The sequence below is a fragment of the Anomaloglossus baeobatrachus genome, chromosome 1, assembly GCF_048569485.1.
Source record: "Anomaloglossus baeobatrachus isolate aAnoBae1 chromosome 1, aAnoBae1.hap1, whole genome shotgun sequence".
In the NCBI taxonomy this organism is placed as follows: domain Eukaryota; kingdom Metazoa; phylum Chordata; class Amphibia; order Anura; family Aromobatidae; genus Anomaloglossus; species Anomaloglossus baeobatrachus.
This window is the reverse complement of record NC_134353.1, coordinates 487,324,400-487,341,471: the sequence shown is the minus strand read 5'-3', so window position 1 is coordinate 487,341,471 and position 17,072 is coordinate 487,324,400. Positions and strand designations below refer to the sequence as shown.

The following is a 17,072-nucleotide window of genomic DNA, read 5'->3' as shown; positions in this document are numbered from 1 at the left end:
AATCAGACTTCTGAATGAGGCCTTACATGGAATACCTATGGTTTAAAGTCAGAAATATCAGTTGTAAGAACTGTGTAGAATAGAGAGTAGAAGGTGAAGCAAGAACGCTTACCTACCAAATTATCACATCCAACATTTATTACATACATAAGATATTCAGGGATAGGGAGCTTTCATTCGTTACATATACGATGTGCACAATGCTGGCAATTATCCTATATGTGCCACTAGAAAAGAATGGCTAAACAAACATAGAAGCCGCAATGTGCATAAGGTTCTTACCTGTGCGCCTCGAACAAGCGGTGGCATAACTATTTGTGTAGATTGCTTGCCTGGTGTCTGTTGCCCACCTCGTACTAGAGGCGGAGGAATAACCGTGCCACCAATACGGGATGGTACCTGCCAGAAAACACGGGAATCGTTACTACTGCTGATGTAGCCCAAGTTCAGTGTGACATATATAATGAGGGATTTTGACTGCATAATGATTTTCTGGTGTCATTTTTTTCTTCTGTTAAAATCTGTAACTTTTCATGGAGCCATTTGAGGGCTTGCTTTACATGGGATGAGTTACATTTTGAACGACACCACTAAATTTGCCGTATAATTTATAGAAAAACTAAGCGGGAGAAAAAAAAAAGGTTTAAATTTAAAAAAAAAAAAAAAAGTGGATGAAGTTTGTTTTTACTAGGTTGATTTTGTAGTAAAAATGGGATTTGGCCAGTACACAGGATTATGGTGATGAGAAACGTAAAGGTTTTTTTCTATATTTTAGTGGTTGACAAAAATATGGAACTATTTTTCCTTCGATGGACCTCATATGAGGGCTTGCTTTTATGCATTTCATTGTTCAGTACATACAGAACATTTTGGTCCTTTTTATTGCAACTTTTGGGTAAGGTGGTATGGAAAAATGGCTAAGAAAATATCGTATTTTCAGGCGTATAAGACGACCCTCAACCTTTCCAGTTAAAATATAGTTTGGGATATACATATAATAGAGTATAGGCCAACCCGAGTAATGTGCCCATTTGTTTAGTAATGTCCCCTGCAGTAATGTCCCCATTGTTTAGTAATGTGCCCATCCTTGTAGTAATGAGCCCATTGTTTAGTAACGCCCTCCTACTGGTCCCCTTCATGTCCCCTATCATGCCGTTGTTTCCACACAAACATGATTCTCATCTCTCCTCCGTTCTCGCGGGAGTTCAGCTGCTGTTTGTAGACCGCAAGGCCCATAGACCCCCTCCGTGAGAGCGTCCCATGCAGGGGGCTGCTGTCTGGGGTCATGGCTTTACTGCAGTTGAATGCTTTGCGGTGCCATAAAGTATTCAACTGCAGTAAAGCGCTGACAGCAGCAGCCCAATGTATGGAATGCGATCATGGAGGAGTGCTTCTTGCGGACCCATAGACCCCTCGATCGCGTCCTGTACACGGGGATGCTGCTGTCAGTGCTTTACTGCAGTTGAATGCTATACGGCACCGCAAAGCATGCTACTGCAGTAAAGCCATGACGGCAGCCCCGTGTACAGGACGCCATTGTGGAGGGGTTATGGGCCTGAAGGCACAGCGGGAACGGAGGACAGGTGAGAATAATGTTTATGGTGTGTAAGAAGGGGACCGGTAGGAGGGCATTACTAAACAATGTGCTCATGCAGCACTGTGCATCGCCGTATAAGACGACACCCGACTTTTGAGAAGATTTTCAGGAGTAAAAAGTAGTCTTATACGCAGGAAAATACGGTAGCAATTCTTGCTTTTTGTTTTTCTACATTTAATGCTCCTTTTCAACTGGGCTTTGTTTTTTCAACACTCGAGTGGTGCATTTAATCTAAAAGTCTCATGACCCAGGTCTTCTACTCTGCCTCCAACTCTTTCAGCGCCACTCCTGCAGCGCCATCTTGTGACCATAACTTCTGATTAGCCGGAAGATGCATCAACAAGCGCTAATCTATGAGAGCCAGATCGAGGCTTCAATACACTTGCATTGAAGAGTGCTGTCCGGTCAAACTGGAGAAGACCAACTGGAGCGGCGGTGATAGAAGATGAATCTGCCTTAAGGCGAGTATAAAGAGTAGGGTCCGGGAACTTAGATTGAAGCACCACTCCAGAGGTAAAAAATACACTGGAGTGGTGCTATAAGGCTGGGGCCACACGGGGACTACTGCGATCCCTTTGCATGACACTCGGCTCGTGCTGGCAGTACAGCAGAGCAGAGTGTCATGCGTGTGTCCTTGCAACTGAGGTCCGTTCGTGCGAGCAGACCTCAGCTGTGGGGGGCGGGCCGGCACTCAGGAGGGGAGGGAGGGATTTCTCTCCCTCTCTCCTGCGTAGCCGGCTATTGCCATTCTCGCACTGCACTAGCAGTACACCGGTGTACCACGAGTGCAGTGCGATTTGTCTCTCACCCCATTCACTTGAATGGGTGCGAGAGAAAGAGTCTCGCATTACAATTGCGGCAAGCTGCGATTGTTTTCTCGTTCAGATTAGGGCTAAGAAAATGATCGCTCATGTGTGCTGACACACAGGCTAGAATTGGTCCGAGGGGAATGCGATGTTTTATCGCACTCCACTCGCACAGTTTTTCTCGCCATGTGGCTTAGGCCTAACTTGCAGTCTATCATTTTACATATTTGGAAAGATCACAACTACGTTGTGTGTGCGTGAGTGATATATCTATATACTTTTTTAGAAAAGTAACACGTGTTATACTTTAACATTTCAAACTTTTACCCACCCCCCCCCAAAAAAAAAAAAAAAAAAAAAAAAAAAAAAAAGATTTTTAAATCTCTTTTAGGAGACTTGAATCTTTGATAACCTATGGTGTATAGTGGAATATCACTGTCCTACAATGCATAGTGTCAGCAACGTTCTATGACTAGGCTTCATAGATTCATAGAGAAAACAAATAGCAGCAGGGGCCTTTTGGGAAACTCCAGGCTGCCATGGTAACCCATCTGCTCCCTGAAATCACATTGAGGGTGGGTTTGAAGGTGGTGTATGAGCACATCAGCAAGCAGTAGATTTACTGCATTTAAAGGTCGTTGACCATAATCAATAATCGCCTTTAAATTGGAAGGGGGGGGTGAAATAGTAGTGGTCGGAGCCAACTCTGTTCCATGCAGATGGCTGCTGTATAACACAGCCGGCATCTGTGTGGTATGGTGCAGACTTTGCTTCTGAGTCTGTTCTATACACGACTTGTCACAGAAAGGAGTTCCATTCTGCACTGAAGGACACCACTAGAGATGTAAACCAATGTGGCATTCAGCTGCCCATCATTTAGCGTTGATAAGTAGCTTTACCTTTTGTGGCGCAGTTTCTTTCTGGATCTGACTCTGGCGGAGCTTTTTAAGTAGCACCAGTTTAGCTTCTTCTAACCGTAGTTCTTCTTTTAGTTGCTTGATCAGTCGCTCTCTTTCTTCAGGGCTGCTCCTCTGTATTAACTGTGGAGAAATATGGTAAGACATTATGCAGGAAAGTACAGTAGTTTTAAAAGGAACCTGTCAGCAGGTTTTTGCATTAAAAAAAGAAAAAAAAAAAAAAAAAATCAGAGAACGACAACATGAGTCAGAAAGCCTGATTCCGGGGATGTGGCACTTACTGGATTGCTAGGTGCAGCTTCGATAGAACAGTTGTTTGTCTGATGTAGATGTAGCAGAGCCAAGGAAGCTGTACTGTGTACAACCCGCCCACACCCCTGACTAGCAGCTTCTAATGTACATTGTCAGCAACACTCCAGTGTCAGCCCTGCACAACGCCCAGCAAGTGCCGATGTTCATTTTGAGTGAGCGCTCGGGAAGAGGTTAGTGGTAGGGTTACACAGATTAGCCTGACTCCTTGTGAGATGTAGTTTTAAAGTCCGTGGAAGTGTTAATCTCCTGATAAAATTGCATAATTATACTGAAGCTACAGCACACAGCCTAATAAGTGACACATCTCTAACCAGGCCCTTTATTAAAAAAAACAAAACAAGTAGCAATATAAATTGCATTTTAAATCAACACCATGTAAACAAAGCCTAAACTATTTACATGCATCTCAAGTACTTTCAGTTAAATGGAACCTGTATGCAAAAATATACTGTTTACCTGAAGCCACATAAGGGTAATCAGATGGTAAAGACAGCATTGAAGGGAATCTGTCACAGGCGTTTCCTATACAAATCTCAAAGCAGCATCATGTAGGGACAGAGCCTGATTCCAGCAATGTGGCATTAACTGGGCTGCTTCTCTGCTGCAGATCAAGCAGTGCTCAAAATGCTGAGCCCTATATAACCATGTCTATACCAATGATTGGCAGCTTGCTAACAATGAACAGTACACCAATGCCAATCATTGGTGGAGTTACAATGAGCAGTAGACTAGGAGGCACCAGACAGGTAGTCTTGCAGTGAATCTCCTGCTGATATTTAAGAATAGCACTCAAACAACATGATCACTGCAATTAGGGTCTCAGCCCCTACATCATGTGGCTCTCCGATACACAGCCAAAACCTGCTGACAGATTCCCAACATGATTAACTTGAAGTGCAACATCAGAAGAAATTAACTTGTATAGTCTCTGCAGTCGCTTGCTTCTACGTTAGTCATAAGGGCAGCACTGGTCTGTGAACGGTTAGTGTGCTATACTCCTCTTGCTGATACGATATTGGGCAGTTGGTCAGTCAGGGGGCATATGGAGTCATTACAGTGTGCTCACGGTGTACTCAACACTGACTTCACACCAAGGGGACAGGAGAAGACGTCTTTCAGGGAGAATATACTATCTGTTGTCCCTGCAACTGCACTTACAATTAAGACTGCTACATATATTTAAAAAAAAAATAATAGCTGTAGGTAAATAAATGGTTTTTTTTTATTTAAAATATTATATAATCCGGCTCCCTTTTATCCACTCTTTAGCTGGAATGTTGAAGATTACCTGTCATCAGATGAAAAGTTGACAGTTTTTGCCCTTATCTTTTTCCGCTGCTCCACTGAAGTATGGTCTATATGAGGGGGTGTTGCTCACAGGCTTGTCTTTAGCTTGCTCTGCATAATTACACCATAAGCAACACCCCCGTGGTAAATCTGATAAAATTCGTATAACAAAAAAGAACCATAACTGATTAAAAAAAAAATAATAATTTAAATACTTGGGCGATCAGCAGGCATTACATGAGATCAAAAACCAGGAACTTTGGAGAAATGTCCTCTTTAACACCTTCACGACCATGGACAGATCTATCCGTCATGGAGCGTGTCCCATTAAGCCCTGCCCCCTGCCGCGGGCAGGCGGCGGCGATCGGCGCACATATCAGCTGTTTTCAACAGCTGACATGTGTGCCTGCATGTTAGGAGTGGAATCACATTCCACCAGTAACATTAACCCCTTACATGTCGCTGCCAAAGTCTGACAGCGAGATGTATATACGCACAGTGAAGATTTTCACTTACTGCCACCCCCACCGGAAGTCACATGACTTTCGGTGGTTGCCATGGTAGCACAGGGTCATGTGATGACGCCTGCAGCTATGACGAGTCACTTTCGTTTTCACCCGGCCCGGAGGCCAGTGAAGCAGGATGTGACCGTATGTGCTGTTTACAGCTGTATAGCTGTGATCAGCAGATAGCTCTGCCCTATCGGATTGCTGATCGCTATAGTCCCCTAAGGGGACTAGTAAAATTAAAAAAAAAAAAAAAAAAAAAAACCTAAAAGTTCAAAATCACCCCCCTTTCCCTCCATTGAAAATTAAAGGGTTAAAAAAAATAAACAAACACACACATTTGGTATCGCCGAGTTCAGAAATGTCCGATCAAAATATAAAATCAATTAATCTGATTGGTAAACTGCGTAGTGGCAAAACAATTCCAAACGCCAAAATTATGTTTTTGGTCGCTGCAAGATTTACGCAAAATGCAATAACAGGCGATCAAAACGTAGCATCTGCGCAACAATGGTACCATTAGAAACGTCAGCTCAAGACGCAAAAAATAAGCTGTCACTGAGCCATAGATCCCAAAAATGAGAACTCTACGGGTTTCGGAAAGTGGCGCAAAACGTACGCCACTTATTGGACAAGCTTGTGAATTTTTTTTAACCCCTTAGATACAAGTAAACCTATACATGTTTAGTGTCTACAAACTCGCACCGATCTCAAGCATCATACCCACACATCAGTTTTACCATATAGTGAACACCATGAATAAAACATCCAAAAACTATTGTGCCATCACACTTTTTTTTTTGCAGTTTTTCCACACTTGGAATTTTTTTGCTGTTTTCCAGTACACTATATGGTAAAACTTATAGTTTCATTTAAAAGTACAACTTGTCCCGCAAAAAACAAGCCCTCATATGGCAAGATAGACGTAAAAATAAAAAAAAAAAAAAAAGTTACGGCTCACGGAAGGGGAGCAAAAAAAATAAAAATAAATAATATACGCAAAAATGGAAAGTGCCCCGGGGCTGAAGAGGTTAAAGTACAGCGATTTAAGAACAACAATCCTATATAAAACAAAAAGAAAAAAAAAAGTTACAAAGCAAAAAAGCAAAAATATGGAATAAAAAAGTTCATGTTCTTACCAAAAAAGTTTCAGAAGTGGGCTCCGGTGGCTGCTTTAAGCCATTCATCCGTGGACTTGAAGGCTCATTATCAGACAAAACTATAACATCTGGAGAGGGGGCCCTCTTGTCTCTCTTCATTTCACTAATCAAAAGAAAAGAACTAAGCATTAGTATTTACACAAACATTCAAAGTGATAAATTCACCATTGCCATATTAACCGGAACATTTTCAGGCTCTGTATAGATTGCACAGCATATAGGTTTCAGAGTCAGTGAGCATCAAGGTCCTGGGTCCGCAAATTGTCTAATTAAAAAGCAAAAACGGATTCCATCAAGTATCACAGACTGGGTTCACATTTATACAATGCTCAAGGCTGAGCACTGCGTCGAGGTATTACTCTAGAACAGGGGTGAGTAACCTCCGGCGTAGGACCTTTTCTGCAGATTCCCGGGGAGCACAGTGCTCAGGCAACAGCCACATCTTTCCAGCTGTCAGCCTTTTAAACCCAAATATGAACGCAAGCAAGCGTTCCTCAGCACGTCTGTACCCCCCAAGTGCAGTCTGTGCCTCACAGCCATGAATAACCCTCCTGTGCTGTATACATGCCCCAAGGCCCCTCCTGTGACGTATAAATATAAATGACCCCAGTGAATCCTATGGGATCTCTATACAGTAGCCCCATGTCTCCTGTGATGTATATACAGCAGCCCCAGCATATGATTTTTATGATTTAACAAAAAAACACCCACAAAAACACAACTTATAGATGACTGCCCACCAGACCAAACACAAATCTGGAAAGGTAGTTGTGAGAAGCAACATCAGTATCAAACATCACAGCCACTGTAGGGGGGAGTTAATTGTTTGACCAAATATAGCAGGGTAATATTCAATATGGAAGGAGAAAAAAAAAAAAGAAAAAAAGATGGACCGTGCCACCAATGAATAGGAGGACAAACAGTAAAAAGTGGCTCAGTCTGCTCCATTAGACTGAATGGCTCTGCAAGGGTTTCATGTTATCTACACATGGTCTCTCTTATAAATGGCTAAACACATGGATGTGTATATGAACCTAAAAGGTTTTCAGAAATAGAAATAAAAAAAAAAAACATAGAAAAGTAAAGAGTGTCCATTAAAAAAATACAGGTAAAATATATATTTGTACCGTGTTAGCCAGTAGAGATAAAAAATTGTTTAAAAGAACTGAAGTCCTCAGTGGTTGAATTTTTAACCACTGAGGACTTCAGTTCTTTTAAACAAATTTTTTATCATTAAAAAAATATAAATATATGAATTTTTCCTAGCCAAGTGGCTGACAAGAGATTCAATAAATTGAAGTCAACAGTGGAGGAGAACTAAAGTAAACTTAAAAAAAAAAAAAACACATTTTCCAAGTTCCAGAACTTAATCTTTCATTGATGGAGTTGTGTAAGGCTAGGTTCACATTTCCGTTGATTTGCATCAGTCACAATCCGCCGCTTTGATAAACGCCGCAATCCGTTTGGCGGATTCCGTTGTTTCCCATAGACTTGTATGAGCGGCGGATTGTGACTGATGCTCTTGCGTTGCATCTTCCGCCTGACTGATCAGTTGGGGAACGACTGACCGCGGGGCAGAAGGAACGCAGAGTATAACGTTTTTTGAGCAGCGGAATCCTTAGGATTTCCCTGCGCATGCTCTCTCTTGACGGCCTAACAATCAGCCGATCGGCCGTGAGCAATCAGCTGATCACCCGACGGCCAGCTAATGAGAGCGATCAACTGATCACCTGGCAGCCAGCTAATGAGAGCGATCAACTGATCACCCGGCGGCCAGCTAATGAGAGCGATCAGCTGATCACCCGGCGGCCAGTTAATGACCGCGATCAGCTGATCGCTCTCATTAGCCGGCTGCCGGGAGATCATCTGTTCATTCACAATAGCCGGCCACCGGCTTTTGAGAGCGATCAGCAGATCGCTCTTCTCTCTCATGCTTTACAACGGAGTCAGACAATGAATTCTAATTCTTGTCATCCGTTGTACAATGAATCAGTCACAAGTATCGCGCAACTCATGTGACTGATGCAAAACAACGGAAATGTGAACCTAGCCTTAGCAGCTGTTAGCTGACGTTTCGTTAATACCATTATGGGGTACATATGACATGTTTATCTTTTTGTGAAATACAATGTTTTATTTGCCATTTAAAACTTTTTTCTTCTCTCTTTCATGGGTTGCACATTTTATTACTGCAGGTATTGTACTTGCAATCTCATGATCACCTCTACATTACATTTTTACAGCTGCCACTAGATGGCAGTAAAACCTAAATTAATGGCACCATCTCATTACTCTTGCCATATGACTCTAGTGGTATATGCTCGGCATATCTACCTTTTTAGATCTTTAGTAAATTTGCTGCACATAACTCATATCACATAAGAAGCAGCGTGTTGTGGCTACATCACAGCTTTATTTTTACGATTCTTCATGGGCAGTGTTCATTGGTAAAAGCAGGAATAAAGTAAAGCATCACTGAACTGGGACTTGACAGATCTAAGTCTCCGTGCATTTTCAGCAGCTTTAAAGAAAGCCTTTCACCAGTTTTGCCGTGTTAAAACTGGCTATGATTAAGGGGCTGAAGACCTGAACAAAAAGTTGAATCTTTACCATTTCTTGTGTCAGCTGCAGAGATACTGGCGTCTTCAGTTTAGTGTGCCTAATATTTTAATTTCCCTCTCAACTAAGTTAGTGGTGAAAGATTATTTTCTGGGGGCATTTATAGTTTTCTCTGTATGATGTCTGATCATTAGGATGGGGAAGGGGAACAAACAAAAACCCCCAGAGAAGGTCCAAATTGGCTTTTTCAGTGTGATGTAATAATACTGATGTGCTTAACCCTGATCACACAGATCTCATCACACCCAGCACTAACTACATTGGAAGACAAGGATAGCTGAGCTTTATATTATGAATGTCAATACAATGGCGGCAGAGGAAAGCTGCAGCAGTGAGTGGCAATGGATATAGTTGTGCTAGTAGGGTGCGTCACATACAATGCTCTGGATCTATACTAGATATTGGGGGGGATTATTTGCAGAAAAATAAGATGCACCTTAAAAAGGGCTCATTAAATGATTTGCCTGAAATGAGCGCAGCTAAATGCCACACTGGGTCCGATTTTTAGTGTTTTGATCTATCCACGATATCAGTTGTAAAATTACTTGCAGAATCCTGGGATAGATCTTACGAGTTGTATGGGGTTTGTTTGTTTTTTTAAGTCTAATCTATTGACTGGAAGGCTCAAAAATGCTCGAAAAAAAAAATGCAAAAAGAATTGACATGCTGCATCTTCAAAAACGCAGCCAAGAAAAGATGCAGTGTGGACAGCAAAATAGAAATCTCAGACTTTGCTGGGGGAAGGAAATGCATGCATTTAGGGGCATCTTTGTGACCTCAAAAACGCACCAAAAATGCAATAAAAGATACCCTGTTTGAACATAGACTAAAGGACAAATTAGCCACCATAAAATTTAGAAACCAATCTCTTGAAAATAAATAGGAGGATAAATACAAATAACACACATGAAGAGAAAAAAAAAAAAAAAAATTCCGCTCCTTTCAGCTCATTAGCCCCTTTATCGTGAGATGGTTAGATAGGTCGGAGTTCGGTGTAAAAGCCATGAAAAGGCCCTGGCATATGCAGAAAATAAAAATACAAGGCATCAGTAAGGCTCCATTTACCCAATGGAGGCTAATAAGCCTTTTCCAGCTGCGTAGGAAAGTGCAGCAGGCTGCAATAAAAAAAAAAAAAAAAATCCTTGTTGTCTAGTGGGAATGTTTTGGCTATGTATATCACTGTATGACTACAGTGTCAGTACCATAGTTGAAGCCTTCTGTTGAGAGATGAATGCTGAGAACACTTCCCAATGTAACCCACTGATGAATTTACAAGGGCCCCTCATACACATTTGATAATAGTCTGGAGTAACCGATGACTTTAGCGGGAGCGTTTGACTGAGGTGTATGAAGGCCTCCTAACAGATGATGTTGGGGGAAAGAAGTGTTAGGCTATGTGTCCACAGTAAAAGGTCCCTGCGGATTTTTTTGCCTGAAAATCCGCAACTTTCGCGGCAAATCCGCACCCGCGGATTTGCCGCGGATTTACCGCGGATTTTATTTTTTTTTTTTTCCCCATTCAAAACAGAAAATCCGCACCAAATCCGCACCAAACAATTGACATGCTGCAGTTTGTTCCGCATCAAAATCCGCGGCAAAATCCGCAGCGGAAAAATCCGCAGCATGGGCACAGCATTTCCAAAATGCCATTGAAATGGCTGGGGAGTAGCTGTGCTGCAGATTTTCGGCAAATCCGCGCTAAATCCGCGTCAAAATCCGCGTCAAATCCGCGATAAATCCTGTAGCGTGGGCACATAGCCTTAGGTAGTTGGAATTCCAACAGTTGATCCGTTTGTTTCAGGGATGACCACAAATCTGGCAGCAGTTTTCTTCCTTTTGCCCTTTGAAAGCAGCAATTCTCATCTGAGCGCTTGTGTATGAGGGAGTTGGGAGAGATCGCCTGTGGAATAGATGCTCAGCCAACAGCTCTCATGTGTAGGGCTAGTTTTAACCTTTAGGCTATGTGCGCACTTACCGGATTTTACCGCGGATTTTTCGCGGATTTGCTGCATGTTTCGCTGCAGAAAATGTTCATAACATCTCTGCAGTGAATCACCAGCAAAACCTATGGAGAAATAAAATCCAGTGCGCACTGGGCGTAAAAGTCTCCTGCCTCCAATCCACTTCCCATTCATCACAGTGGCTTTTCAATTGTTAATGTGTTCCAAATAGCCTAACTTACCCAGTCAAAAAACTCCCTCAACCTACCTGTCAGCCAATCAGCACCTCACACGATATGGCTAGATGTTAAAGGGGTTGTCTGGGCTGAAATGAAAGGCAGGCAGACTAAACTCACCCAATGTGTCTATATAAAAAGGACAATGGAGAGAAGCAAGATGTGACAGCAAGTGTGCATGCATGTGGTTATGTGACCAACCATGCACATCAAAAATACTGGTAAGGCTACTTTCACACTTGCGTTCAGCGCAGTCCGTTAACGCACTGCTCTATTCTCCATAGACTTGTATGGACGACGCACTGTAACGCAAGTGTAAGCGTTGCATCCGCTGGACGGCACAGCGTTGTTATTTTGACGCTGCGTCGGCGCGGAGGGAACACAGCATGTAACATTTTTTGAGCAGCGGAAATTTTATTTTTCACTGCGCATGCTCATTTATTTTTTTTTGTTTAAAATCACAGAAGCTTTATTTTGTTTCTCGGTGGCCAAACATTCAGCTGAGCCGCCGGCACGCGAGAGCGCTCAGCTGAGCGCCCAGCCGCAGGGTGATCAGCTGATCGTTCACAATAGTCTGCTGCCGGTAAAACTGTAAAGAAGAAAATAAATAAATAAATAAATAAATAAATAAAATTTAAAAAAAAAAGCTTTCCGTTTTGTACGATCCGTTGCGCCATTATATGCAACGCATCTGTTACATCAGTCACACAACGCAATGCAACGGATGCCGTTCAACGCAAGTGTGAAAGTAGCCGAAGTCACCCGATTCAGTGGTGTGAAGTCACACTGACTAGAGACATGTTAAGCCTGAAAAAAATCCCTTTAAGAGCAAAATTACACCACTCTAAGAACCAATTTTTACCTGTTATTGGCTATTCAACCTGAGCTTCTACAGGCATAACATATACACAGTCTGTCAGCCATGTATTTTCTATAAAGACTGCTATACGGATACTAATGTTCCAGTAGAGAGCACAAAACAGGCAGTGGAAAAAGATGAATGCTTAAGTGGTCCTATTGGTATTTTTCACTGTAGGTCAGCCATATTGGTACCCAGCCTAAACCCATCTTCCATTAATTTAAGCATGTGTGACGTACAAGACGAACTGCAGAATAATAATCAGAAATGGATGCAAAGTAGAACTCACTTCTTTGAGGTGCTCATATCCATCGGTTCTTCACCCGTCGGTACCTCCAGTTTGATAGTGGCCTTCACCTCCCCAGTTTTCAGAAGTCCAGGCAGCTTGCCAGACCCAGATTCTGCTTTCATCACAAGTTCCCCATCCAACAGTCCTTTATCCAGTTTTAACTTCTTTGGGTCGATGTCATTCTGGGTTACCTCCCTCTCCAGTGCCCTTTTTTGACTCCGTGTCCGGCATGCTTCATCCGCCATATCGTTGGCCTGAAACATACAAAAATCTTTAGTGATTTTGCAAGTGACAACATTAATCAGCTTGACTGCAATTACAGGTTCAGGTACATCTGAATACTCTGACAGTGATTCCAAGTATCTATAAACTGTCCCAAAGAGTTCCAGCTAGTTGTAAAGTATACATAACTTCCAGCGTGCGTGAGCAAAACGTGACCCAGGGCAGAACCACAACTGGACGGGGTGAGTAACGATTATACTAAATGAATGTGCGCGGTGCATGGCACACACCAGGATTTGTGGCACCAAGAAGCGAGACACCAGTCCCTAGCCAGAGACATATGGCCCAACACTACACTGGTATCTTACAGCTCACATCTTGTGTACAGCACTGGACTCCACAATTCACATTCTATAGCCTAGATATGGACTGAATATAGTTGTGAGAAGGGGATGACAAACCCCAGGTGGCATTACGTTGTGACATCAAGTCCCCACGTGACCTCCATTTTCCCAGGATGCTGCTGGAGACACAAAAGCACTTTCTGGAAAACCGGCCTGAACTGGTTCCAGACAACGAGAGCTGCGAGTGGCGTTAACCCCTTGCAGCGACACTGACACTCGCCTCACCCTTAAACCCCCCCCCCCTTTAAGGCCTGCTGCTTCTGGCATTCCTGTACATAGGCCTAAGAATGATGCTCTTTTAAAGTGAGAAAACCCCACACTGATCGGTCTGCCATAGCTGTATACATCAATGAGCCATGACAATATAGGAGAATGCTAAATAGTGAGTGGAACCTTTATTATCTGTGCCAATCATCAGCTAGTACGCCCTCAGCCTACCTCACTGGCAGCAGTGGCTCAGCGGCACCATGTAACAAATGCTGAAGTGTGGCGCTCAGCTCTCCAGTCATGATCACAAGTACGGCCTGTGGGCTTCCACATGACACCATTGTTATATGCGACAGCAGGAAGGAACAAGGAAAATCAGAACTTCTAGATCATCCAAGAGGAGCATTTGTTTCAGTACAAGAGTAACACTTTACAGACGTTCTCCAATTTAATACAATGTGTTTAAAGGCCTCACCATTTTTCATGATATTTGCTGTCACTGAAGGAAAACACAGGCAGCAAACCTTGTAGATGGAGCAGATCACAAATATCTGATAGCTGGCTATAGAGCATTTACCAGACTGGCCATATCAGCTGAGAACATGTACACAGGAATGTGCTCCTTCACTGACCGCAAACCTAGATCTCACAAATGGTGACAGCGAGACCCCATTTATAGGATTTACTCTTTATACAACTACTGAAGACCTAAAAGAAAGCATTAAAAGAACCAGTCATTTGCTACAAGAATCAGAGCTGGGCTGAACAACTGGAATCTCCAGCAATTCAGAGGAAATATAGAGTTCCTAGTCGGATAATCAAGGCAGAGAGGAGACTTGTCCGGTGCCACCCCAGACCGGCTTTTCACAGCTCCGCTCAAGTGATTGATAGGTCTCTTGCCAAGTGCACACACTGAAGAGACCTGTCAATCATCCCAAGCAGAGCAGGGGAAAAAAAAAAAAAAACCCAAACAACCACAGTCCAGGGGCAGCCTGCGGTCCCTGGAGCTACAAAACACTGTCTCAAATGCTGGAGTGTTTCAGAGAAAAGAATGCGTTAAGACCATATTCACACTTTTTTTAGTTTGTTTTCATGAAATAATAATAATAATAATAATAATAATAATAATAATAATAATAAATAATAATAAATAATAATTATGGATTCTATTTGTTATTTTCCCAGAAGTGTTCTTTACAGCCCATTAAACCGTGCTTAGGTTTAGAGAGGTCCCCTTCAGGATCTGCATCAAAGGAGCATTTTCTAGAAGGAGTTTTAAAGCAGTTTTTGAGGAGGATCGAAAACCTCTGATTCAGATTCATAAAAGTGATGAGGATTATGGTGTAAAGCGCTTGGGGAAAAAAAAAATAAATAAATAAAATATTTGCGCTGTTCGGAGTGCCACAACAATTTAGCGACTTGGCGTTTTCAGTTCCGCTCACCTACACCATAATGGGCACGGCAGGACAGGGGCGTGAACCACAGCTGGTCTAAAGGCCCCGTCACACTAAGCAACATCGCTAGCAACATCGCTGGTAACGAACAACTTTTGTGACGTTGCTAGCGATGTTGCTGTGTGTGACATCCAGCAACAACCTGGCCCCTGCTGTGAGGTCGTTTGTTGTTGCTGAATGTCCTGGGCCATTTTTTAGTTGTTGCTGTCCTGCTGTGAAGCACAGATCGCTGTGTGTGACAGCGAGACAGCAACAACTAATGTGCAGTGAGCAGGAGCCAGCTTCTGCGGAGGCTGGTAACCAATGTAAACATCGGGTAACCAAGAAGCCCTGTCCTTGGTTACCCGATATTTACCTTTGATACCAGCCTCCTCCGCTCTCACTGTCAGTGCCGGCTCCTGCTCTGTGCACATTTAGCTGCAGCACACATCAGGTAATTAACCCGATGTGTGCTGTAACTAGGAGAGCAAGGAGCCAGCGCTAAGCATTGTGCGCTGCTCCCTGCTCTGTGCACATTTAGCTGCAGCACACATCGGGTTAATTAACCTGATGTGTGCTGTAACTAGGAGACTGGGGGCTGGTCACTGGTTGCTGGTGAGCTCACCAGCAACTCGTGTAGCCACGCTCCAGTGATCCCTGCCAGGTCAGGTTGCTGGTGGGATCGCTGGAGCGTCGCAGTGTGACAGCTCACCAGCAACCTCCTAGCAACTTACCAGCGATCCCTATCGTTGTTGGGATCGCTGGTAAGTTGCTTAGTGTGACTGGACCTTAAGGCACAGAGTTGTGGCGTTTCCGACCCAACTCAGAAATTTTAATCTACTTCCTGACTGGAGTAAGGCTATGCACCCACAGTGCTTTTTTGTTTTTTTAGTAAAAAAAAAAAAATAATGCATGTCTGGGCAGGAAAAAAAACCTGCTTTTGTGCTTTTTTTCCATGCTTCTTATCTATTGAGATAGGGGGGGGATAAGCACAGGCACAGCAAATCAGGATTCTCATACTTTGCTGGGATGAGTTTTTCTTGCTTTTTATTGATTAAAAAAAAGCAAGGACAAAGCATGAAAAAAAGTCCTCTGGGCAGAAGGCCTAAGATTTCTGATGATGTGAACGCTACATTAAGAGGCATGTGCCTTCGATTCCGCACCATGGTGTGAACAATGACAACCTTGATAAGTTGGGGTCTCCGTGTGAATCGTTCCCTTGTAGAACAGAACCTAAAAGGTTTTTTGTTGAGGCACATATCCCCAATATTGTGGCCCCTGTGAATGGAGAAAGCGTAGGATGGCCAAACAAAAATAAGATTTTAGTTTGCAATCAACAGTAGCAGCCCACTATTTCAGCTGGATCGTAGGACACAAGTACCACATGTGCTTTAGTTTAGACTATTTGGTCCACGTCTTCAGGGTTGCCTGTACATGTAGCTTGCTGTGCACTTGTACTGCACAATACTCGAGTTTTGCCATGCACCTTCTCCAATACAAACACGGAAATTCATCTCGTATATATGCTGCAGATTTAGGGGTCTCCTGCAACAATATGACTAAGGCTATGTGCGCACGATGCGTAAATACATGCAGTTACGCTGCGCTTTGTAGCGCAGCGTAACTGCATGCGTCCTGCGTCCCCTGCACAGTCTATGGAGATTGTGCAGGGCCCGTGCGCACGTGGCGCATTCTAAGAAGTGACATGTCACTTCTTCCGTGCGCTTTGCCAGCAGCCCCTGCACTGTCTATGGCAGGAGCTGCAGGCAGAGCGCATGGAATCTGCTTTTTTTTTCTCTACGGACATTTTCTGCAGCGATTTGAAGCGCACGTGTGCTCTTCAGATCACTGCAGAAATTTCTGCAGGGCTAGTACGCAACGTGCGCACATAGCCTAAGGCTATGTTCACACATCAGTTTTTTGGCATCAGGCACAATCCGACGTGTGCCTGATACAATGGATCCGGCGCAGAATATGCAAAAACGGATGCGCCGGATCCTTTGACGGATCCGGTATAACGGATCCGTCAAAAAACGTATCCAGCGCATCCATTTTTGCATCCGTTTTTTTTTTTACTTTTTTTACTGGATACGTTTTTTTACAATAAATTGGAGCATGCTCAGTTTAAAACAAAAGGATCCGGTGGCCGCATCGCGCCGGATCCGGCGTCCATAGGCTTCGATTGTAAAGCACGCCGTATCGCGCCGCATCTGGCGCAATACTGTTTTTTTTCCAGAGACAAAAAAAGTTCAATAAGACGTTCCATGTGGCCGCCGCA

The 17,072-nt window shown here is 43.3% G+C and overlaps 1 protein-coding gene across 1 annotated transcript in view; it reads right to left on the bottom strand.

Annotated features, from left to right (window-relative positions):
* Positions 1–17,072, bottom strand: part of GATAD2A (GATA zinc finger domain containing 2A) — a 134,653-nt gene that overhangs the window by 78,594 nt on the left and 38,987 nt on the right. Inside the window, exons 2-5 of the mRNA XM_075347200.1 lie at positions 12,529–12,782; positions 6,565–6,688; positions 3,303–3,443; positions 283–399 (exon numbers count right to left, since the gene is read on the bottom strand). Coding sequence (XP_075203315.1) covers positions 283–399; positions 3,303–3,443; positions 6,565–6,688; positions 12,529–12,773 — 627 coding nt within the window. The 5' untranslated portion in view covers positions 12,774–12,782. The remainder of the gene's footprint in view (positions 1–282; positions 400–3,302; positions 3,444–6,564; positions 6,689–12,528; positions 12,783–17,072) is intronic.